The sequence below is a fragment of the Myotis davidii genome, unplaced genomic scaffold (genome assembly GCF_000327345.1).
Source record: "Myotis davidii unplaced genomic scaffold, ASM32734v1 scaffold132, whole genome shotgun sequence".
Classification (NCBI taxonomy): domain Eukaryota; kingdom Metazoa; phylum Chordata; class Mammalia; order Chiroptera; family Vespertilionidae; genus Myotis; species Myotis davidii.
Genome location: NW_006285258.1, coordinates 1,315,712 through 1,332,274, shown reverse-complemented (window position 1 = coordinate 1,332,274; position 16,563 = coordinate 1,315,712). Strand labels below are relative to the sequence as shown.

At 43.4% G+C, this 16,563-nt stretch overlaps 2 protein-coding genes across 4 annotated transcripts in view; one reads left to right on the top strand and one right to left on the bottom strand.

Moving 5' to 3' along the window:
- Positions 1-6,061, top strand: part of TMOD3 (tropomodulin 3) — a 74,842-nt gene extending 68,781 nt beyond the window's left edge. For both annotated transcript variants that reach the window (XM_015558926.1, XM_006755991.2), the window contains exons 8-10: positions 473-616; positions 1,854-1,998; positions 3,341-6,061. In XM_015558926.1, the coding sequence (XP_015414412.1) occupies positions 473-616; positions 1,854-1,998; positions 3,341-3,375 (324 nt within the window). In that variant the 3' untranslated portion in view covers positions 3,376-6,061. The remainder of the gene's footprint in view (positions 1-472; positions 617-1,853; positions 1,999-3,340) is intronic.
- A 3,523-nt stretch (positions 6,062-9,584) lies between these two features.
- Positions 9,585-16,563, bottom strand: part of LOC102765359 (RNA polymerase-associated protein LEO1) — a 21,054-nt gene continuing 14,075 nt past the window's right edge. For both annotated transcript variants that reach the window (XM_015558925.1, XM_015558924.1), the window contains 4 exons: positions 12,748-12,883; positions 11,761-11,884; positions 10,738-10,834; positions 9,585-9,732 (listed from right to left, as the gene is read on the bottom strand). In XM_015558925.1, coding sequence (XP_015414411.1) covers positions 10,764-10,834; positions 11,761-11,884; positions 12,748-12,883 — 331 coding nt within the window. In that variant the 3' untranslated portion in view covers positions 9,585-9,732; positions 10,738-10,763. The remainder of the gene's footprint in view (positions 9,733-10,737; positions 10,835-11,760; positions 11,885-12,747; positions 12,884-16,563) is intronic.

Below are 16,563 nucleotides of genomic sequence, written 5' to 3'. Positions count from 1 at the left end.
ATCAATAAGCCCAGCGTGACTCAGTGGTTGAGCATCAACCTGTGAATCAGGAGATCATGGTTCAATTCCCGGTCAGGGCACATGCAGGTCCCTGGGATTGCAGGTCCATCCCAGGTTGTGTGCTCAATCTCCAGTGTGGGTTGTGCAGGAGGCAGCCAAATCAATGATTCTCTCTCATCATTGATGTTTCTATCTCTCTCTCCCTCTCCTTTTCTCTCTGAAATCAATAAAAAAATATATTTTAAAAATAATAATAAAATAAAAATTAATAAAAACATGTTTTCTTTAAAAAAAAGATTGTGACAGGGTACATGTGCAAAGTGGATACATGTGAGACCTATGAGGTAGGTGTCAAACTCAAACAATCAAATGAGAAACATTAAGGCAGTTAGGTTAATTAGTATATTTGTTTATGATGTGTACAGTGTATAATTGTCAGATTTTAATCTCCAAAATTTTCTTTAACTTCTAGGCTTTTGCAGATATGCTGAAAGTGAACAAAAATTTGAAGAGCTTAAATATGGAGTCCAACTTTATCACAGGAGCTGGGGTTCTAGCACTGATTGATGCTTTAAAAGATAATGAGACCCTCACTGAGCTCAAGATTGACAATCAGGTCAGTGCTCTGCAGCAGTAGCTTTGAGGAAGCTACAGCCCACACTGCTGTGCAGGGCTTGGGGACTCAGGAGGCGTGTGGGAGGAGGGCTTTCAGAAAGCTATTTGGGAAGGTGGCATAAAAGAGGATGAGAGAACATTGGAGGCATCTGGAATATTAATTTGATATTTTTAGTATGGGTCTTTAGTATATTCATAGAGTTATGCAACCATCACCACTGTCTAATTCCAGAACATTTTTATCATCGCAAAAAGAAATTTGCCCTGGCCTGTGTGGCTCAGTGGTAGAGCATCGGCCTGAGCACTGCTCAAGGGCAGGTACCTGGGTTGCAGGTCCATCCCAGACCCCAGGCCCTGGTTGAAGCTCCTGAGGGAGGCAACCAATCCGTGTGTGTCTTTCTGTCTCTCTACATCTCCCTCTCCCTCTCCCTCCTTCCTTCTCTCACTCTCTGCCCCCTTCCCTGCCCCTTCCCTCCCACTCTCTCTAAAAATCAATGGGAAAAAATCCTTGGGCAAAGATTAACAACAACAAAAAAAGAAACTCCATACCCACCAGCGGTCACTCCCTGTTCACCCCTCCCACCTCTATTTTCTGTCTCTGCATTTGCCTATCTTAGACCGTTCATATTAATGGAATTGTATACCATGTGGTCTTTTGTGTCTGCCGCCTTTCACTGAGCAAAATGTTCTGGAGGTTCATCCATGTTGTAGCACATATGAGTACTTACTCTTTTTTTAGCTGAATAATATTGTTACATTTGGGTTGTTTCTACTTATTGACTATTAGGAATAAAGCTGCTGTGAACATTTATATATACAGGTTCTTGTATGAACGTGTGTTTGTTTTTTGTGGGTCTGTACCTAGAAGTGGCTTTGCTAGGTCATACGGGCATGTCAGATTGTTTTCTGCAGCAACTACATCATTTTACATTCTGACCAGCATGTCTGAGGGTCCCATTTTCTTCTACAATCTTGCCAACCCTTATTATTTTCTGTCTCTTTTATTATAGTCATCCTGTGGGTATGAAGGGTATCTCATTATGGAAATCCACAATTTTTTGATGTCTATATGATCAATACTGAACTTTAAACTTTTGTTTCCCTTGTACACTATAAGAATCGGGAAAATTTTAAAATACCAACAGAATCAGCATACCTCAGTGTCTTAGTCTTGACTTTCCTAGAAAAGTATTTTGATCTAGTTTATTAACACTATTCTTTATTTCTGATTATTCCAGAGGCAGCAGTTGGGGACAGCTGTAGAATTGGAAATGGCGAAGATGCTTGAGGAAAATACAAATATCCTTAAGTTTGGATATCGGTTTACACAGCAGGGACCCCGAACCAGGGCAGCTAATGCTATAACAAAAAACAATGACTTAGGTAAGACATACAATTGCAAATTGAATTTCTGAATCATGCCATTAACCTAATGTATTGGAGAAGCTTTTTTGCTTTTAGAATAAATTTTAACAGAGATGACTTGGCCTAGGTTTCTAATATCTGCATGGTCCTTTTATACTGACTGGATCAGAATTCAGTTTAAGGAAGGCTGTAGTGATTATTGGGTTGGTTAGTGGGTAAAATCAGCTTCATGTGAAAATAATATTTCACAGCTTCTGGTGAATAGTTTTCTACAATAAACATTTATACTTCCTATAATGTTTTACTCTCAGCTCTAAGTCACCCCTTGGAGCTATTAAAAAAGATTTCAACATGACAGTAAAATGTTTGCCCCTTTTATCAAATGCTCTCTGGTGGCTGATAGGTAAGAGTAACAAGATCCTGAAGTTGAAGACCGTGCCCTGCTACTAGAGAGCACAGCCTGGTGCGTTAGGGCCACCCATCCACGAAGACGCTGGGGGGTCCTCAGATACATGCACCTTCTCTCCATCAGCTGAACTAGTTGGCTGGCATCTTTGACAGCCAAAGGTTATGGTAGCCAGCTGTGACCTGACCACATTACCAGGGTCTGAGATTTTCATTACTTTGCATTTATTTTGTCAGAGCCCTGAGCCAGTTCATTTTGTGGGAGAAAAGAGAAGGAAAATTTGGAGAGCAGTAGGGTCCCAGGTTCGATTCCGGTCAAGGGCAGGTACCTTGGTTGCGGACACATCCCCAGTGGGAGGTGTGCAGGAGGCAGCTGATCGATGTTTCTCTCTCATCGATGTTTCTAACTCTCTATCCCTCTTTCTCCCTCTCTGTAAAAAATTAATAAAATATATATATTTTTTAAAAAATGAATGACAAAACCATTTTCACTATGTTATTTCACAGACTAAGGAAGTGAGCTGTACTGTAATGCCTAATCAGAAGTGCAGATATTGTTGATACTATCTAACCGTGGCTGCCTGAGTGTCAATTCAGAATTTAACACAATCACTTATTATTTTTAATGGAGGTATCAACTTTTTCAGTAAACAGATGAGACAGCACAGTGGACGTGAATGCGATCGCTGACCATGCTGTTTTAGATTTCTAATGCTCTGGCTGTGTAAGCACAGGTGAGCGAGGGCATGTAGTTCTCACTTTGAAACCCCTCACTTCTCAGCAGGTAAATGACAAGGAAAAGGATGTGAATTTTTTATTTTAATGACCATGTGCATTGGAAATGGACATTTAATGTTTGTACAACTATCGCTGGATTTACAGAAGCTTGTTTGTAAAAAGCAAGTTAAGTTTGTACAAATGAACAGGGATTTCTAACTCTTTATTTTTCTCATAGTTCGCAAGAAACGAGTTGAAGGAGACCACCAGTAAGTCCGCCAAGGCACAACCTTTGGAAGACTTCTGAAGGTCATCAGGACTCACATTGGTGATATCAGATATAAAATTTTCCTGGGTAGAAGGGAAAAGACTGGAAATTTTTCTTTTCTTTTTTTTCCAACTACATGTATATTTTTCTAGTTTAAGTTACAAGTTTCAAACTGTAAAATCAATAGTAGGTGACATTTTATATTTTAAAGCATTATTTCTACTTTCTGCTAAAATCAATTTTAATTTAGCTTAATTGAGTGGTTTATGGTGGGTCTTAGTTAAAAAAAATACAATTATAAGGAAGTATAGGAAGTCACATGTAGAATAATATAAACATTTTAAGGACCAAATCTTTTTGTTAAAAAAAGGGACCTTGCTGATATCAGACTTGCTGTGCACCTCACAGGTACAAGCACTTCAAAGCTCCTGATTCCAGGATGGGAGAGATGTCCGTGTTGTAGAACATGAGCTTGGAGAGATTGTGCTTTTGCTTCTGTCAGGAAAGCACAATGCCAGAATTTTAAACCAGGTGACTCAAATCTAGTCGTCTGTTTAGAAGTAAAAGCAGGCCTCTAGGAGAGAGAAAATGCATTCCAGGTTACTGCACTTGTCTGATGTATCTTTAAGAGTATAGTGATGTCTACACTGATGACAGTGTTTCATTTTAATACTGTGGACTTTATTAGATTTTTGTGAAAGCCCATAGTAAAAAGCATCTGAGTAGGAAAGCTATTCTGTTCCTGTAAAAGGCAGATAGCCAACTCTTGGTTAGATAGGCAAAGAGAAAAAGAAAGCTGTTGTTTACAGTAAATGTGATGGAGGTGAAGTCTGAGGAGCATGCAAAACTGTCAGTTAAACTGATGGTTCCTGTAAAGCAAATTAGAAACTGGCACGCGTCTAAATCATTGTTCCTATATGCAGTGCAGAATTCCATAAACGGTATTTAGTCATCACTCACTACAAATTTTCCAAACAGGAAATCTGCTCTTCTTCATAAACCCAGTTTTTATTGTTTCCTGTCATCTTGTACTTTTTTGTCCATATTGTGTAAAAGTAATTTCTCATAACAAAAGTTGTCTTCCTGTTACTCTCGAAAGAATCAAAGTGAACAATTGAACAGTGTACTGTGGTGGGCAGCTGCCTCCAGACCGCCAGTGCGATGGGGGATTTGGACCTGTGTCCTTGCCCTGTTCCGGGGCAGCCTCTGGACCGGAGATGGCGGAGTCTTACAGCTGCCGAAAGCAGGGGCAGAGGAATCCGAGTCACCCTGGCCTCAGAAATGCAGCCCTGGCTGAAGCATTTACAGGGAGATTTTTCTAAGGGAGAATCTCATTTCACTGGAGCAGAGAGGTCTGTTGTCAGTTTTTAAAAAAATTATTTTTCTGCGCCTTAGGCTTACAGTGGACAGTTTATCCAATGACTGGGCAGCTTCCTGTGTACTGTGGTATAAGCCTTCTTAACAGGGTGTGTTTGTTGCTTTGTATCAGTATCTAATGTTTTAAAGGGGCCTAAGATTGACTTTGCACTATTTCCTTTCAGTTATAGGCTGCTTTTTTTTTTTTTTTAAGTTAGGAAGTCTCTCTCTCTCTCTCTCTCTCGCTCTCTCTCTCTCTCTCTCTCTCCTTTTCATATACAATTTTGGAAACATACTTGATTTTAGACACTGCACTGTTCCAGCAGGCTGGGGGCTGCATGGAGCAGGGCGAGGCGACCGTTACACTCTCAGCAAGGCTGCCTTGCAGCACTGTCCTGTGAGTCATTACATTGATTAGTATGTTACCCCCTCCTCCATGAGTGTGTTTTTTTAACATAGGTAGACAAGCCCTTACCTAAAGTTGTATGTCATACTTATGGATAAAATCTTTAGTATGGAGAAGTTAAGTGTTTTGCTTGTACCATTCCAGTTCTGAGCTACAATAGTTCATTATATAATTTCTTCATAAATGACTTTAAAGGTAAACATTCATCCGATTGGATATAGAAAAATATTTCAAGCATTGTAATTACAGGGGAGAAAACTGATGTTTACTTTGATCTTTAAAAATATGGCACCTCTTAGCCTTTTATTAACTTCTGGAATTTCTATATTGCTCTAAAATTTTGTAATAGAGTTGTGAAGTAGTCTGGATTTTTAAACCAAAGATGTGTAAGACCTTAAATTTTGTAGTCTAACCAATTTAAACTTATCTGGTGATCTAATCAAAGAACACTTGCATTTTTAAATTGCTGGGGTTTTTTTTTAAAGCTTTAACTTCCCATTTTATAAAACTTTATATTTATATTTGTCCAAATTTTTTCTAGTATGTCTACATGAACTTGTATTTTAAAAATATTAATTACTAATGTTGATATTATTAAAATGGATGTTGGTGCTATATATTTGTAGCTAGTAAGTCTAAAGTATAGAAGAAATACATTTTATAAGGGTGCCTGTCATTTAAAAGACCAAATAAACATTTTGTGTGTTTAAACAACTAGCAATTGTCAGAGATTTCAATGAGAATTATCTTTATCATTAAATGGCAAATTCTTGTTATTTGAATGAAATAACCCACATACTTTATGCAGTAGGTGCACTCTGGAAAAGTTACATGTAAATAGAACTTTGTAAATTGTTTTTCCATTGACAATATCTGATGTTTTCATTTAAAATGGGAATTCCATGGTATTAAAAAGTTATGAGAAAAAATGTTTGATAAATGTTAGTCATGTTCTATTATATATTATATTTGCTGCCATTAAAATAAGATGAAAAGATGCATGCCGTTTCATAAAACCTTGCACTTTTGGCTCTGTGTTCCCAGGGCTACCTCACTTCCTCCTTATATAATCCACACAGATCCGAGGAGCATGCTTTTTCTGGGGTCCAAGCAACTTCCATTCTCTGCAGGCTCAGTGCCATCCCACTTGGCTCCTTCTTGCAATGCCACAATTTTTCCAGTTTCATTGAGATATAATTGACATTTAACATTGTGTTAGCTTAAGTTATACAACATAATGATTTAATCTATGAATATAATAAGACATGATCACCACAGTAAGTTTAGTTAACATCCATCACTTCACATAGTTAAAAAAATTTTTTTCCTTGTGATGCCAACTTTTGAGATCTACTCTCTTAGCAACTTTCAAATATATAATACAGTATTGTTAACTATAGTCACCATGCTGTACATTCCATCCCCAGGACTTAGTCATCTTACACCTGAGGTTTGTACCTTGTGACCGCCTTCACCCAATCCTTCATCCCCAGCCCTGCCTCTCACAACTACCAATCTGTTCTCTGTTTCAGTGAGTTTTTTTTCTTTTCACATAAGTGAGATCATACAGTATTTGTCTTTCTCTGTGTGGCTTATTTGACTTAGCACAATGTCCTCAAGGCACTTCACTTTCGAGTAGTGTTAACTGAAGACATGGCATCCAGGAAAACGAAATACCAGGATGTGCAGAGCGGCTTCCCATGCTGCCCTCAGGCTCAGGCCCAATTTGTCTGCTTAAGAAAGGTTAAAAAATGGCACATATACATAAGCTCATACACACACACTGCATAAAAATCTTCGTAATTTCAAGGAAATGCCCACTTTATATTTTTTAGTCTTTTGGATGAATTATATTTGGTTTTAGTTATGTTTAAAAGCTTGAAAGTTATCTTGTTACAATGCATCATTCTTTGTCACAAATAGGTATTTAAATACATTTTTTAATGCTAAAATATCCAAAATGCTGTAGATGTTTTATTTTTTCAACTTTTTAAATATAAGCGTTTTAATTTTTATAATACTGATGTCTAAATATGAAATATTATTAACCTGGTTCATAATAGCACAGTGAAATTTCTTTTGAAGAACATGTACTATAGGCATTTAGAACTTACCACTTCTTTCTGGAATAAATAATTTCAATAAAGTTTATCAAATATCCTGTAGACTGTGACTTTTTAAAAATCCCTTTAATTTGGATGTTCTAAAGTTCATTCCTTGCACATTTCTTCAAGAACAGGCTTATTCATTTCCCTGGATTATTGTGTCCCACCCTATTAAAGTTAAATATAAAATTTTCAACACGTGAACATTTTTACCCACAAAAATAGAATTTCATATGGTTCAATCTAATGCCATCCATGAAACTGAATTGAGTTGACAAATGTGAAGAAACAGGGTCCTGTGACCTGATTGGGAGTCCGTCCTGTTAATAAAGCAGATTTTTACAATACGGCAAAAGCACCTCTATCAGTCACCTGTGTCCACCAACCAAAAGAGAAAATCAGTGAAACGTGTAATAGGAAACTTTTAGGGATAAGTGTCCATTTAATTTAAAATTTTCACAGTTCTGAAACTTAGAAGAATAAAAAAATTCCCCTTGAATCTTCAATGTTGGCTGTCCTTTGAGGATGAGTGTTGGGGTACGTTCACTTACAGGAAGCGTTGATGCCTGTCCCCTTTGGTAAGTTGGAGGCTCAGGCGCTTGAGTCATCAGGTAACTTTAGCTCCTGTGAGTTCAGGTAGAGGTGGTGCCAGGAACTGTGGCCATGGGGAGACAGTGCCCTTGTGCTCAGCCACATAGCGCCCTGCTTTTTTAGGTACCAAATAAGTGGCCGACCACATGTGGGCCCCACGTCGCCAAACATCTCTTATCCTTCAAATGTTAAACTGTCCTGCACACCTGCAAAGGTTGAGGGCCTGGAGATCCCAGCCTAAGTCCCCACCCCAGTCTGTTTGCAGAGACAGCAGAGCCTCGTGGGCCACCACCGCCCTGTGAAGAATAGCTGACCTGAGTGACCTCAGTGTCAGTGGAGAGAGAAGGCGCCACTGTTTCCTCCCTTAGATTTACAAGTCGGACAATTAAAACTCAACAAAGGATGCCCTGCTCAACATAAACATGCCTCCAAGATGCACACACTGGGACATGTGGAGGCGGGCATAATGGAAGGAGTTAGGGGAGGTGGGACGGGGGAGGACAGAGACAGTGACCACAGACACAGCTCAGTGTCCACCTAAAAGTACAAAAGGGAGGGAAATATATGAATCCAGGTTTTCCACATGATGAGATAATGGGCCATTTTTCTTGGGCCTTTTCTATTTAACAGACATTTTTAAAGATGTTTCTAATTAGTACTCAATTCTCAAAGGCAGAGAAATATAAACATTAAATCATGAACTATTTATTTACATGGTCAAGTCCAAGTACCGCTGAGTTGAGGAAACTGACTTCAGAGAAGTAACTTGCCCAAGATATTACTGATGGTTTGTTCATTCAGTAAATACTTATTAGGTACCTACTACCTTCCAGCTACACCAACCACAAAGCTAGAAGTTGAATCTGGTGTTTCGTTTCCCACTGCTCTTCTATAATAATAAAAGTGTAATATGCTAATTAGACCGGACATCCTTCCAGTTGCCGCTGTGAGGGTCAGGGCAAACCACCACAGCTGCGAGGGCCCAGCCCTTTGCATGAATTTCATGCATCAGGCCTCTAGTTTCTCCATAAAGTCACTAGTACATCTGCTCAGTATTGTGGTTGTGCATAGAAAATCCTGACTCTTGTCTCAAAAATGCTGATTTTCCTTTACTTGGGAAGGAAAAGCTTTGGACAGCAGTCTTAAGTTCTTTAAGCCTCAGCTTCCACATCTGTAAAATGGGAATAGCAGCCCTGTCCTTCAACTTGTTCTGAGGCTTAGAATTGTAGGGCCCATATAGCACCCAGTGTCCCTCCATGCTGTACCTACTCTCCCAAGGTCCCAGGGCTATGTGGTCAGTGGAAAGTTCACACAGGACACAGAAGGGCCTGACCCAGCTGGCAGAACAGGGAGGACATCCGGGGAGTGGGGGGGACAGTACTGGAGCTAAACCCAAGCTTACCTCTGGGCCCCACCAGGGATGGGGTGAGGCAGAAGGGCAGGAAGGCAAGAAAACCTAAGATCCAGAGCAAACACAAACTGGATTTTCTAAAGTCACAGACTTGCTTCTGAACATTTTTTATTCACAACTAGGATTATATAAAAATAACTCAGTTCATCAAACAAAACATTTCATCACTGTTTTAAAACAAACTGTTGAGCCCTAGCAGGTTTGGCTCAGAGGATAGTGTTGGCCTGTGGACTGAAGAGTCCCAGGTTTGATTCCGTCAAGGGCACATGCCTGGGTTGTGGACTTGATCCCCCAGTAGGGGGCGTGCAGAAGGCAGCCGATCAAGGATTCTCTCTTATCATTGATGTTTCTATCTCTCCCTCTCCCTTCCTCTGAAATCAATAAAAAAAATAGTAAAAACAAACAACTGTTGAAAACAATACAGACAACGAGAGCAGGTTTATGCATCTGTCATCTTTCTCTTCCCCTGCTTTCCTACTTCTGTAGGGTTCACCTAGAAAATGTGAGAGACAAGAGGTAAAATTCAGTACCAAACACGTTCCTGGCAATTTTGTCGAAAGTAGTCCAGAGCTGACTGAGGAGCCAGCCTTCACATGAGAACTCAACCCCCCACGGGTGACCTGTCTGGCAGGTCAGGCAATGGAAACCGCACTTCACCTGAATGGCGGTCAGAGCCGGAGGGGCACTCCTCGCTCCACCGACTAGGATTTCTACAATATTATACTTGAGATGCATTTGTCTGCTTCCTTATACTTTACTCTCTGAAATTCAGCACTTTAAAGCTCGCTGATTTATTTTTAAAGGACTACTGGTGTTTCCTGTGCTTTTAAAATTTGAAATATATATTTATATATGAATGAGTGAAAATGAATGCTCCACTTAGACAAGTGACCCATGTTCAGTTGAACATCCCTGTTACTGCGACATTTACTCCCATCTCTATCTCCAGAACACAGAGTGGAGCATGTTAAGTGTTCGGCAAACAGTGAAGGAAGGAATATGGCTTATGGGCACTAACGTAGTGATTCACTTGTATAGTTGAGACTTAAAATATCTTTGCACTTAGGATCCTATACATGGAAAAGGAAATAATTAAAGGAAAAACATTTTAATAACATGGAAATGAAATAATGCTCCACTACCATTATACCCAAATAAGAAAGACACCCGGTGACCACAGGGGACACGGTAGGCCCCTTGCTCTCCCACACTGAACTGTTCCGAGCTCTCCAGACAAGACTGGGTGCCCAAGGGCCTGTGCCTTCCTCACAGGCCTCTGCGTCCCCGTGGCAGGCCCGCCCTGGCCAGCGTCCCCTCCAAGCCAACACTCTCCCTCACTAGGGCAACTCGCTCCCAGTCCTGGCACTGCGTTCCTTTCACTGAGGTCCAGCCGGGTGTGCGGACGCCTGTTGTGTGTGCCTAGGCTACAAGCTCCTCTTGAGAAGCTGGCTCCTGGGTACAGGGCAAACCCTTTCGAATGGAATATGTTTGCTTTTACCTCATCACTGGTGAGTGGCTTTGCTCTCAGTAATCCTTGAGGCTTTTCTTCTTCTGATCCTCATCGCTGTCTGACAAATAGATTCTGGCCTGTTCCTCTGAAAGCAAAGGAACTGGAGACATGAGACTGACCCTCCAAGATGAGACCCATTTACTCCTGAATTTTTCTCCTGAATTCGCACTGTCACTGCCCACGGTGCGTGTTCCCTTGAGGAGCCAACAGTTTTTTTAAAGTTGTGATGAGAGGTATAAACAGGTGGGCAAAGGCAGGAAAGAACTCTGTGCCAACATGCGCTTGAGTTTCGCAAGGAGACCAGAGTGTAAATAACGAGGGCCGGCAATGGGACTTGTGAGAGGGGCCTCGGGCCCGTGCCGCTGTGCGAGGTAACGAAGCCACTGTGAATGCCGTAACCTGCAGGTCCTCCTCCGTACAAATGCCTGTCAGCCTCCTTTTGCCCACCCCGTGTGACTGTCAGAAATAGCTTAGATTTGAGGAGGTCTGTTCTCAGACAGATTGTCTGATCACTTAAATACCCACGAGGCTCAGAGCACACATTCTTTAAAAACTGCCAAGTTTAAGAATTGGGTCCTTAATTATACAAGCAAGCAAACTGCTTATCACACATTTCCTCCATAGGACAGAATTATTTAATTGATTTACTTTGTTTTGCGGTAGTTGCCCAGCTTAGCTTTTCTATGGGTAAGTGGTCCTAACAACAACAAAAATAACCCATAGACACAGACAATAGGGTGCTGAAGGCCTGGGACGGGGGCCAGGGGCGGGCTGGAGGAGGTCAATGGGGGAAAAGGAGGACATAGGCAATACTTTCAATAATAAAGAATTAAAATAATAATAATAATTAAAATAATAATAATAAGAGACCTCTGTACCGCCCTCTAAGTAACAGCAGGCCAGGGAATAAGAGTCCACCAGAGCAAAAGCAGGCACCGGGGCTCAGATGAAATGTTCCCTCCACATCGACTCACCTCCGAGTTCCCCTGGGACTGGTTTTGAATTACTCACCTTCCTCCTCCTCGCTGTCACTGCTGGACTCCTGGTAGCGGGCACTCGGGCCCTGCCGGTTCTGCTTCCCCCGAGGATGGATTGTCCCTTGGCGAGTAGAAGCCCTCAAGCGTTGTTTTTCTTTCTGTAAAGAAGCCAATAAACCAGTGAACTTAAAAATGAACAACTTTTGTGCTCACTGGAACCTACTTTTACGGGTTCCCCGTGTCTGCAGAGGACAGACCTCTCCAAGCCACACCTGGTACCTCACACGCGATCTGCTCAGCTCTAAGGCGTGAAGGCCACACCAGGGTGAAGAGGCAGACGGCCCCTCACGCCGTCCGTCCGATCAGAACTGGCACAGGCACAGCCTGGGGCCGCCACGTCCCCTGTGCTGCCGGTCAGGGCCCGGAGAGCAGCGACCAGCTGAGCCAGGTCCTCATGCCCAGCTGCCTGAGGGAGGCCGTTTCTGTTCCCAAGAGACAGACCCTGACTGGCCCAGGCTCCACCAAAGCCCACAGAGCCCGATGTTCCTGTCTGGGCCCCCAGCTCCCGAAGACAGGGTGAGAACGTGCAGGCGGGGGCCGGTCCCTGAGCCCCAGAGTGGAGCCTTCATCCCCTTCATCTGCCTGGCATCCCACATGTTGGGGTTCACAAAGCAGGGCCAGTATCGAATGAGTCAGGAATGTCCTTTGACCTTCCTATATCACTTCTTATCTGGCTAACACAATTTTGTGATATCTCTCAAAGGCTACATTTTGTTTAAAAATTACGTTTTCATCTGAAACCTCACAGATTGGAGGGAGAGCACCTGAGTGTCTGGTTTTCTCTATCTCACCCATGGCTGTTGGCATTACTGTGGTTAACCACATGTTTAGGAGGTTAGGCTGGCTCCCTGATAACCGCAGGAGGTAAACTGCCTGTGGCAATAAGAAGTGGCGAATTAATATTCTGGAAAGCACAACTCTTAGCACCCCCAAGTCCCAGGATAAAGAGCAGCCAACACACCTTAATCTCCTCGGTGCGCTGGCACTCGGGGTCACTGCCAGCTATTGGTATGATCCTAATCTTCTGCGTCCTTGAGCATCTGTCAGCAAGCGGCAGGGTCATCTTCTTATGGGTGGCATAGTCCATAGAGTGAGGTCTGCAGGAAAGGAACAAAAATGCCTGTTTACTAAGAACATTGGAGGCAATCACAGTGCACAAACTGCTGTGGACAATGACCACCTCCCTTGAGCAGAGCAGGAGCAGGGCCCCGGCCCTGGTGCTCTTGCCCGCCCTCATTCTCTGGCTCCCGAGGAGTGCCTCCCTTCACCCCAACCCCTGAAGAGCTGGATGGGGTGAGGGTGAGGGCTTTTATAAAGAAAACCCCAACCACAATCCTAGAAGAGAAGGGAAGGGAAGCTCAGTTTCGCAAGCGAGGCGCAAAGGCCTGTAGGAAGGCACAGTTTCAGAACTAAAGATGAGTCCCTCCATCTGAGTAAAATCTGAAGGAAGGTGAAAGCAAGGAGAAGGGTCACAGTGGTCTGGGGGCCTCATTACCACTCAGGGGCCACGTGGGACAGGAGGCCCTGCACGCTGGCTAAAGGAGACGGGTTTAAGTGCATCAGGAGGGAGCCTGGAAGGAGAGCATGGCTGTGAGAGAAGGGACGGGAGGAATGAAACTGTGATGGGTGGTGAAGTACTGTCCCAGCATGCAGCGTGGGCACGGTGGAAAACATACACAGAACCCTGTCCTTCAGGGTGCCACTCCAGAGGAGACCATTAGGGGGTTGGATCTGAGCCACAGTTAGCGTGGCAGGTCTGCACGACATGATTTTAAGTATTATTTGACTTAACTGATACAACATCCCTATGAGGTAGATGTTCCCATTTTATAGATGAGGAAACCAAACATTTGTGAGATTGAGACTCCTCAAGCTCACATGGTCAGATGTGAAACACATGATCTCAGAGCCACCCGTCACAGTCTTTAAAACAGCACAGGGGGGAAACCAAGATGGCGGCATAGGTAAACACCGGAAATTGCTGCCTCGCACAACCACTTCAAAAATACAACTAAAAGACAAAACAGACATCATCCAGAACCACGTGAAGGCTGGCTGAGTGGAAATTCTACAACTAGAAGGAAAGAGAAAAGCACACAGAGACTCAGAGGCGGTGTGGAAGTAAAGTGCAGAGGTATGGAGAGGCACGGAAAGGGCTGGCAACGGAGCCCGTTTTCAATCGGGAGGGAGTCACAAGCTCCCGACTGCTCTGAACTCCAGTTCCGGGCGAGTCTCTGGGGACCCAGACTCATATGGGAGAAACTGGACTGTCTGGCAGCAGGCAGAACTCAAAGGCGGCTTTCCCTCAGAGGTGCTTGCAGCAATTACCGGGACACTGAGACCCGGGGCCTCTTTGGCCAGGGCTGAGGATCAGCCATAGCTGTTTGTTCCACCCTGTTGATTCCCTGAGACCCCGCCCCACCCAAGATGTGCACAGAGGCTTTTGCATATGAATGGCCTGGCCCTTTGCAGTCTAAAATTACATACCAAACTGCAGCTGGGTCAGAGAGACCCAGAACATCCAAAAGAAGGCCCCAGGTCCCACAGCAGCTTGCATTGCTTCACAGCGGGGCCTCATCTGGGCACCTCCAAACCCCAAACAAAGAAGAGGAATCTGCAGATCTCTCCATAGCTCCTGCTGGGTAGCCTCAGGAAGAGGCTAAATAGCACCTCCTTAGAGATCCAAGAGCCACTGTACCCAGTGGTCAGAGAGGGACCATCCAGATTACAACTCCTCAGATCCATAAGGGACACATTCAGGGGGCAGACTCAGTGAGCACCAAAGCCCCACTGAACCAAGTCTTGCCCCAGAAGGGTGTCTCCAGCATAGAAGTCCTCCCACTGCAGACACAGCTGATTCTCACAGCCAATTGGCCTGGAGGTCAATTCCTCCCAGTGATACCTACAATAATCAAGGCTTAACTACAACAAGACTGTGCACAAAGCCCACAAGGGGGTGCACCAAGAGTGTCTACCTCAGGTAATTGGGGAGGCTGAGCCACTGGGCCCTACAGGACACCTAGCACACAAAGCCACTCTATCAACACAGGGAAGCATAAAAATGTGGAGACAAAGAAACAGGTCACAAATGACAGAAATGGAGGAAAGCAAACTACTGGATATAGAGTTCAAAATCATGGTTATAAGGTTTTTCAAAAATTTTCTAGAAACCGCCGATAAATTTAGAGAGACCCTCAAGAAATCTAGTGATACCCTCGAGGTTATGAAAAAGGACCAACTAGAAATTAAGCATACACTGACTGAAATAAAGAATATTATACAGACTCCCAACAGCTAACCAGAGGATCGCAAGAATCAAGTCAAAGATTTGAAATGCGAAGAAGCAATAAACACCCAACCGGAAAAGCAAAATGAAAAAAGAATCCAAAAATACAAAGATAGTGTAAGGAGCCTCTGGGACAACTTCAAGTGTACCAACATCCGAATTATAGGGGTTCCAGAAGAAGAGAGAGAGCAAGATATTGAAAACCTATTTAAAGAAATAATGACAGAAAACTTCCCCTACCTGGTCAAAGAAATAGACTTACAAGTCCAGGAAGCGCAGAGAACCCCAAACAAAAGAAATCCAAAGAGACACATCATAATTAAAATGCCAAGAGCAAAAGACAAAGAGAGAATCTTAAAAGCAGCAAGAGAAAAACAGTCAGTTAACCTACAAGGGAGTACCCATATGACTGTCAGCCGATTTCTCAACAGAAACTATGCAGGCCAGAAGGGAGTAGCAAGAAATATTCAAAATGATGAATAGCAAGAACATACAACCAAGATTACTTTACCCAGCAAAGCTATCATTCAGAATTGAAGGCCAGATAAAGAGCTTCACAGATAAGAAAAAGCTAAAGGAGTTCATCACCACCAAACCAGTATTATATGAAATTCTGAAAGGTATCCTTTAAGAGGAGGAAGAAGAAGAAAATGGTAAAGATACAAATTATGAACAACAAATACACATCTATCAACAAGTGAATCTAAAAATCAAGTAAATAAATCCTCTGCTAAACAGAATAAACTGGTGAATATAATAGAATCAGGGGCATAGAAAGGGAGTGGACTGATTATTCTCAGGGGGGAAAGGGGTGAGGGGGGTGTGGGAAGAGACTGGATAAAAATCGTACACCTATGGATGAGGACAGTGGGGAAGGGTAAGAGCAGAGGGTGGGGTGGGAACCGGGAAGAGGGGAGCTATGGGGGGAAAAAAAAGGAACAACTGTAATAATCTGAACAATAAAGATTTAATTTAAAAAATAATAATAAAAAATAAAACAGAGCACAGGGTAAACTGATGAACAAAATAGGTCTGGAGGTATGACTCATGGAACAGACTGACAGATTAACCAAAGAACTTATATGCATACTAGAGGCCCAGTGCACGAATTCGTGCACAGGTGGGGTCTGGCCAGCCCAGTCCCAATTGGCAGATTAGGGCCGGACCTGTCAGGAGGAGGAGATGGCAAGAGGTTGGCCGGCCAGCCTGCCCCCAAATGGGGCCAGGGGAGGGGCCATGGGAGGTTGGGCAGCCAGCCCCACCCGATTGGTGTGGGGGGGCTGATCAGGGTAGAGCTGGCTGGGGGGAGGGGCCATGGGCCGATCAGTGTGGTGGGGGCTGATCGTGGGTGGGGCCAGCTGTGGGGAGGGACTATGGGTGGTGGGCCGGCTGACCTCACCCCAGAATGGGGTGGAGGGGCCAATCGGGGGCCAGTGGCCTGGGGGAGGGGCTATGGGCAGTTGGACAGCTGTCCCTGCCCCTGATCAGAGT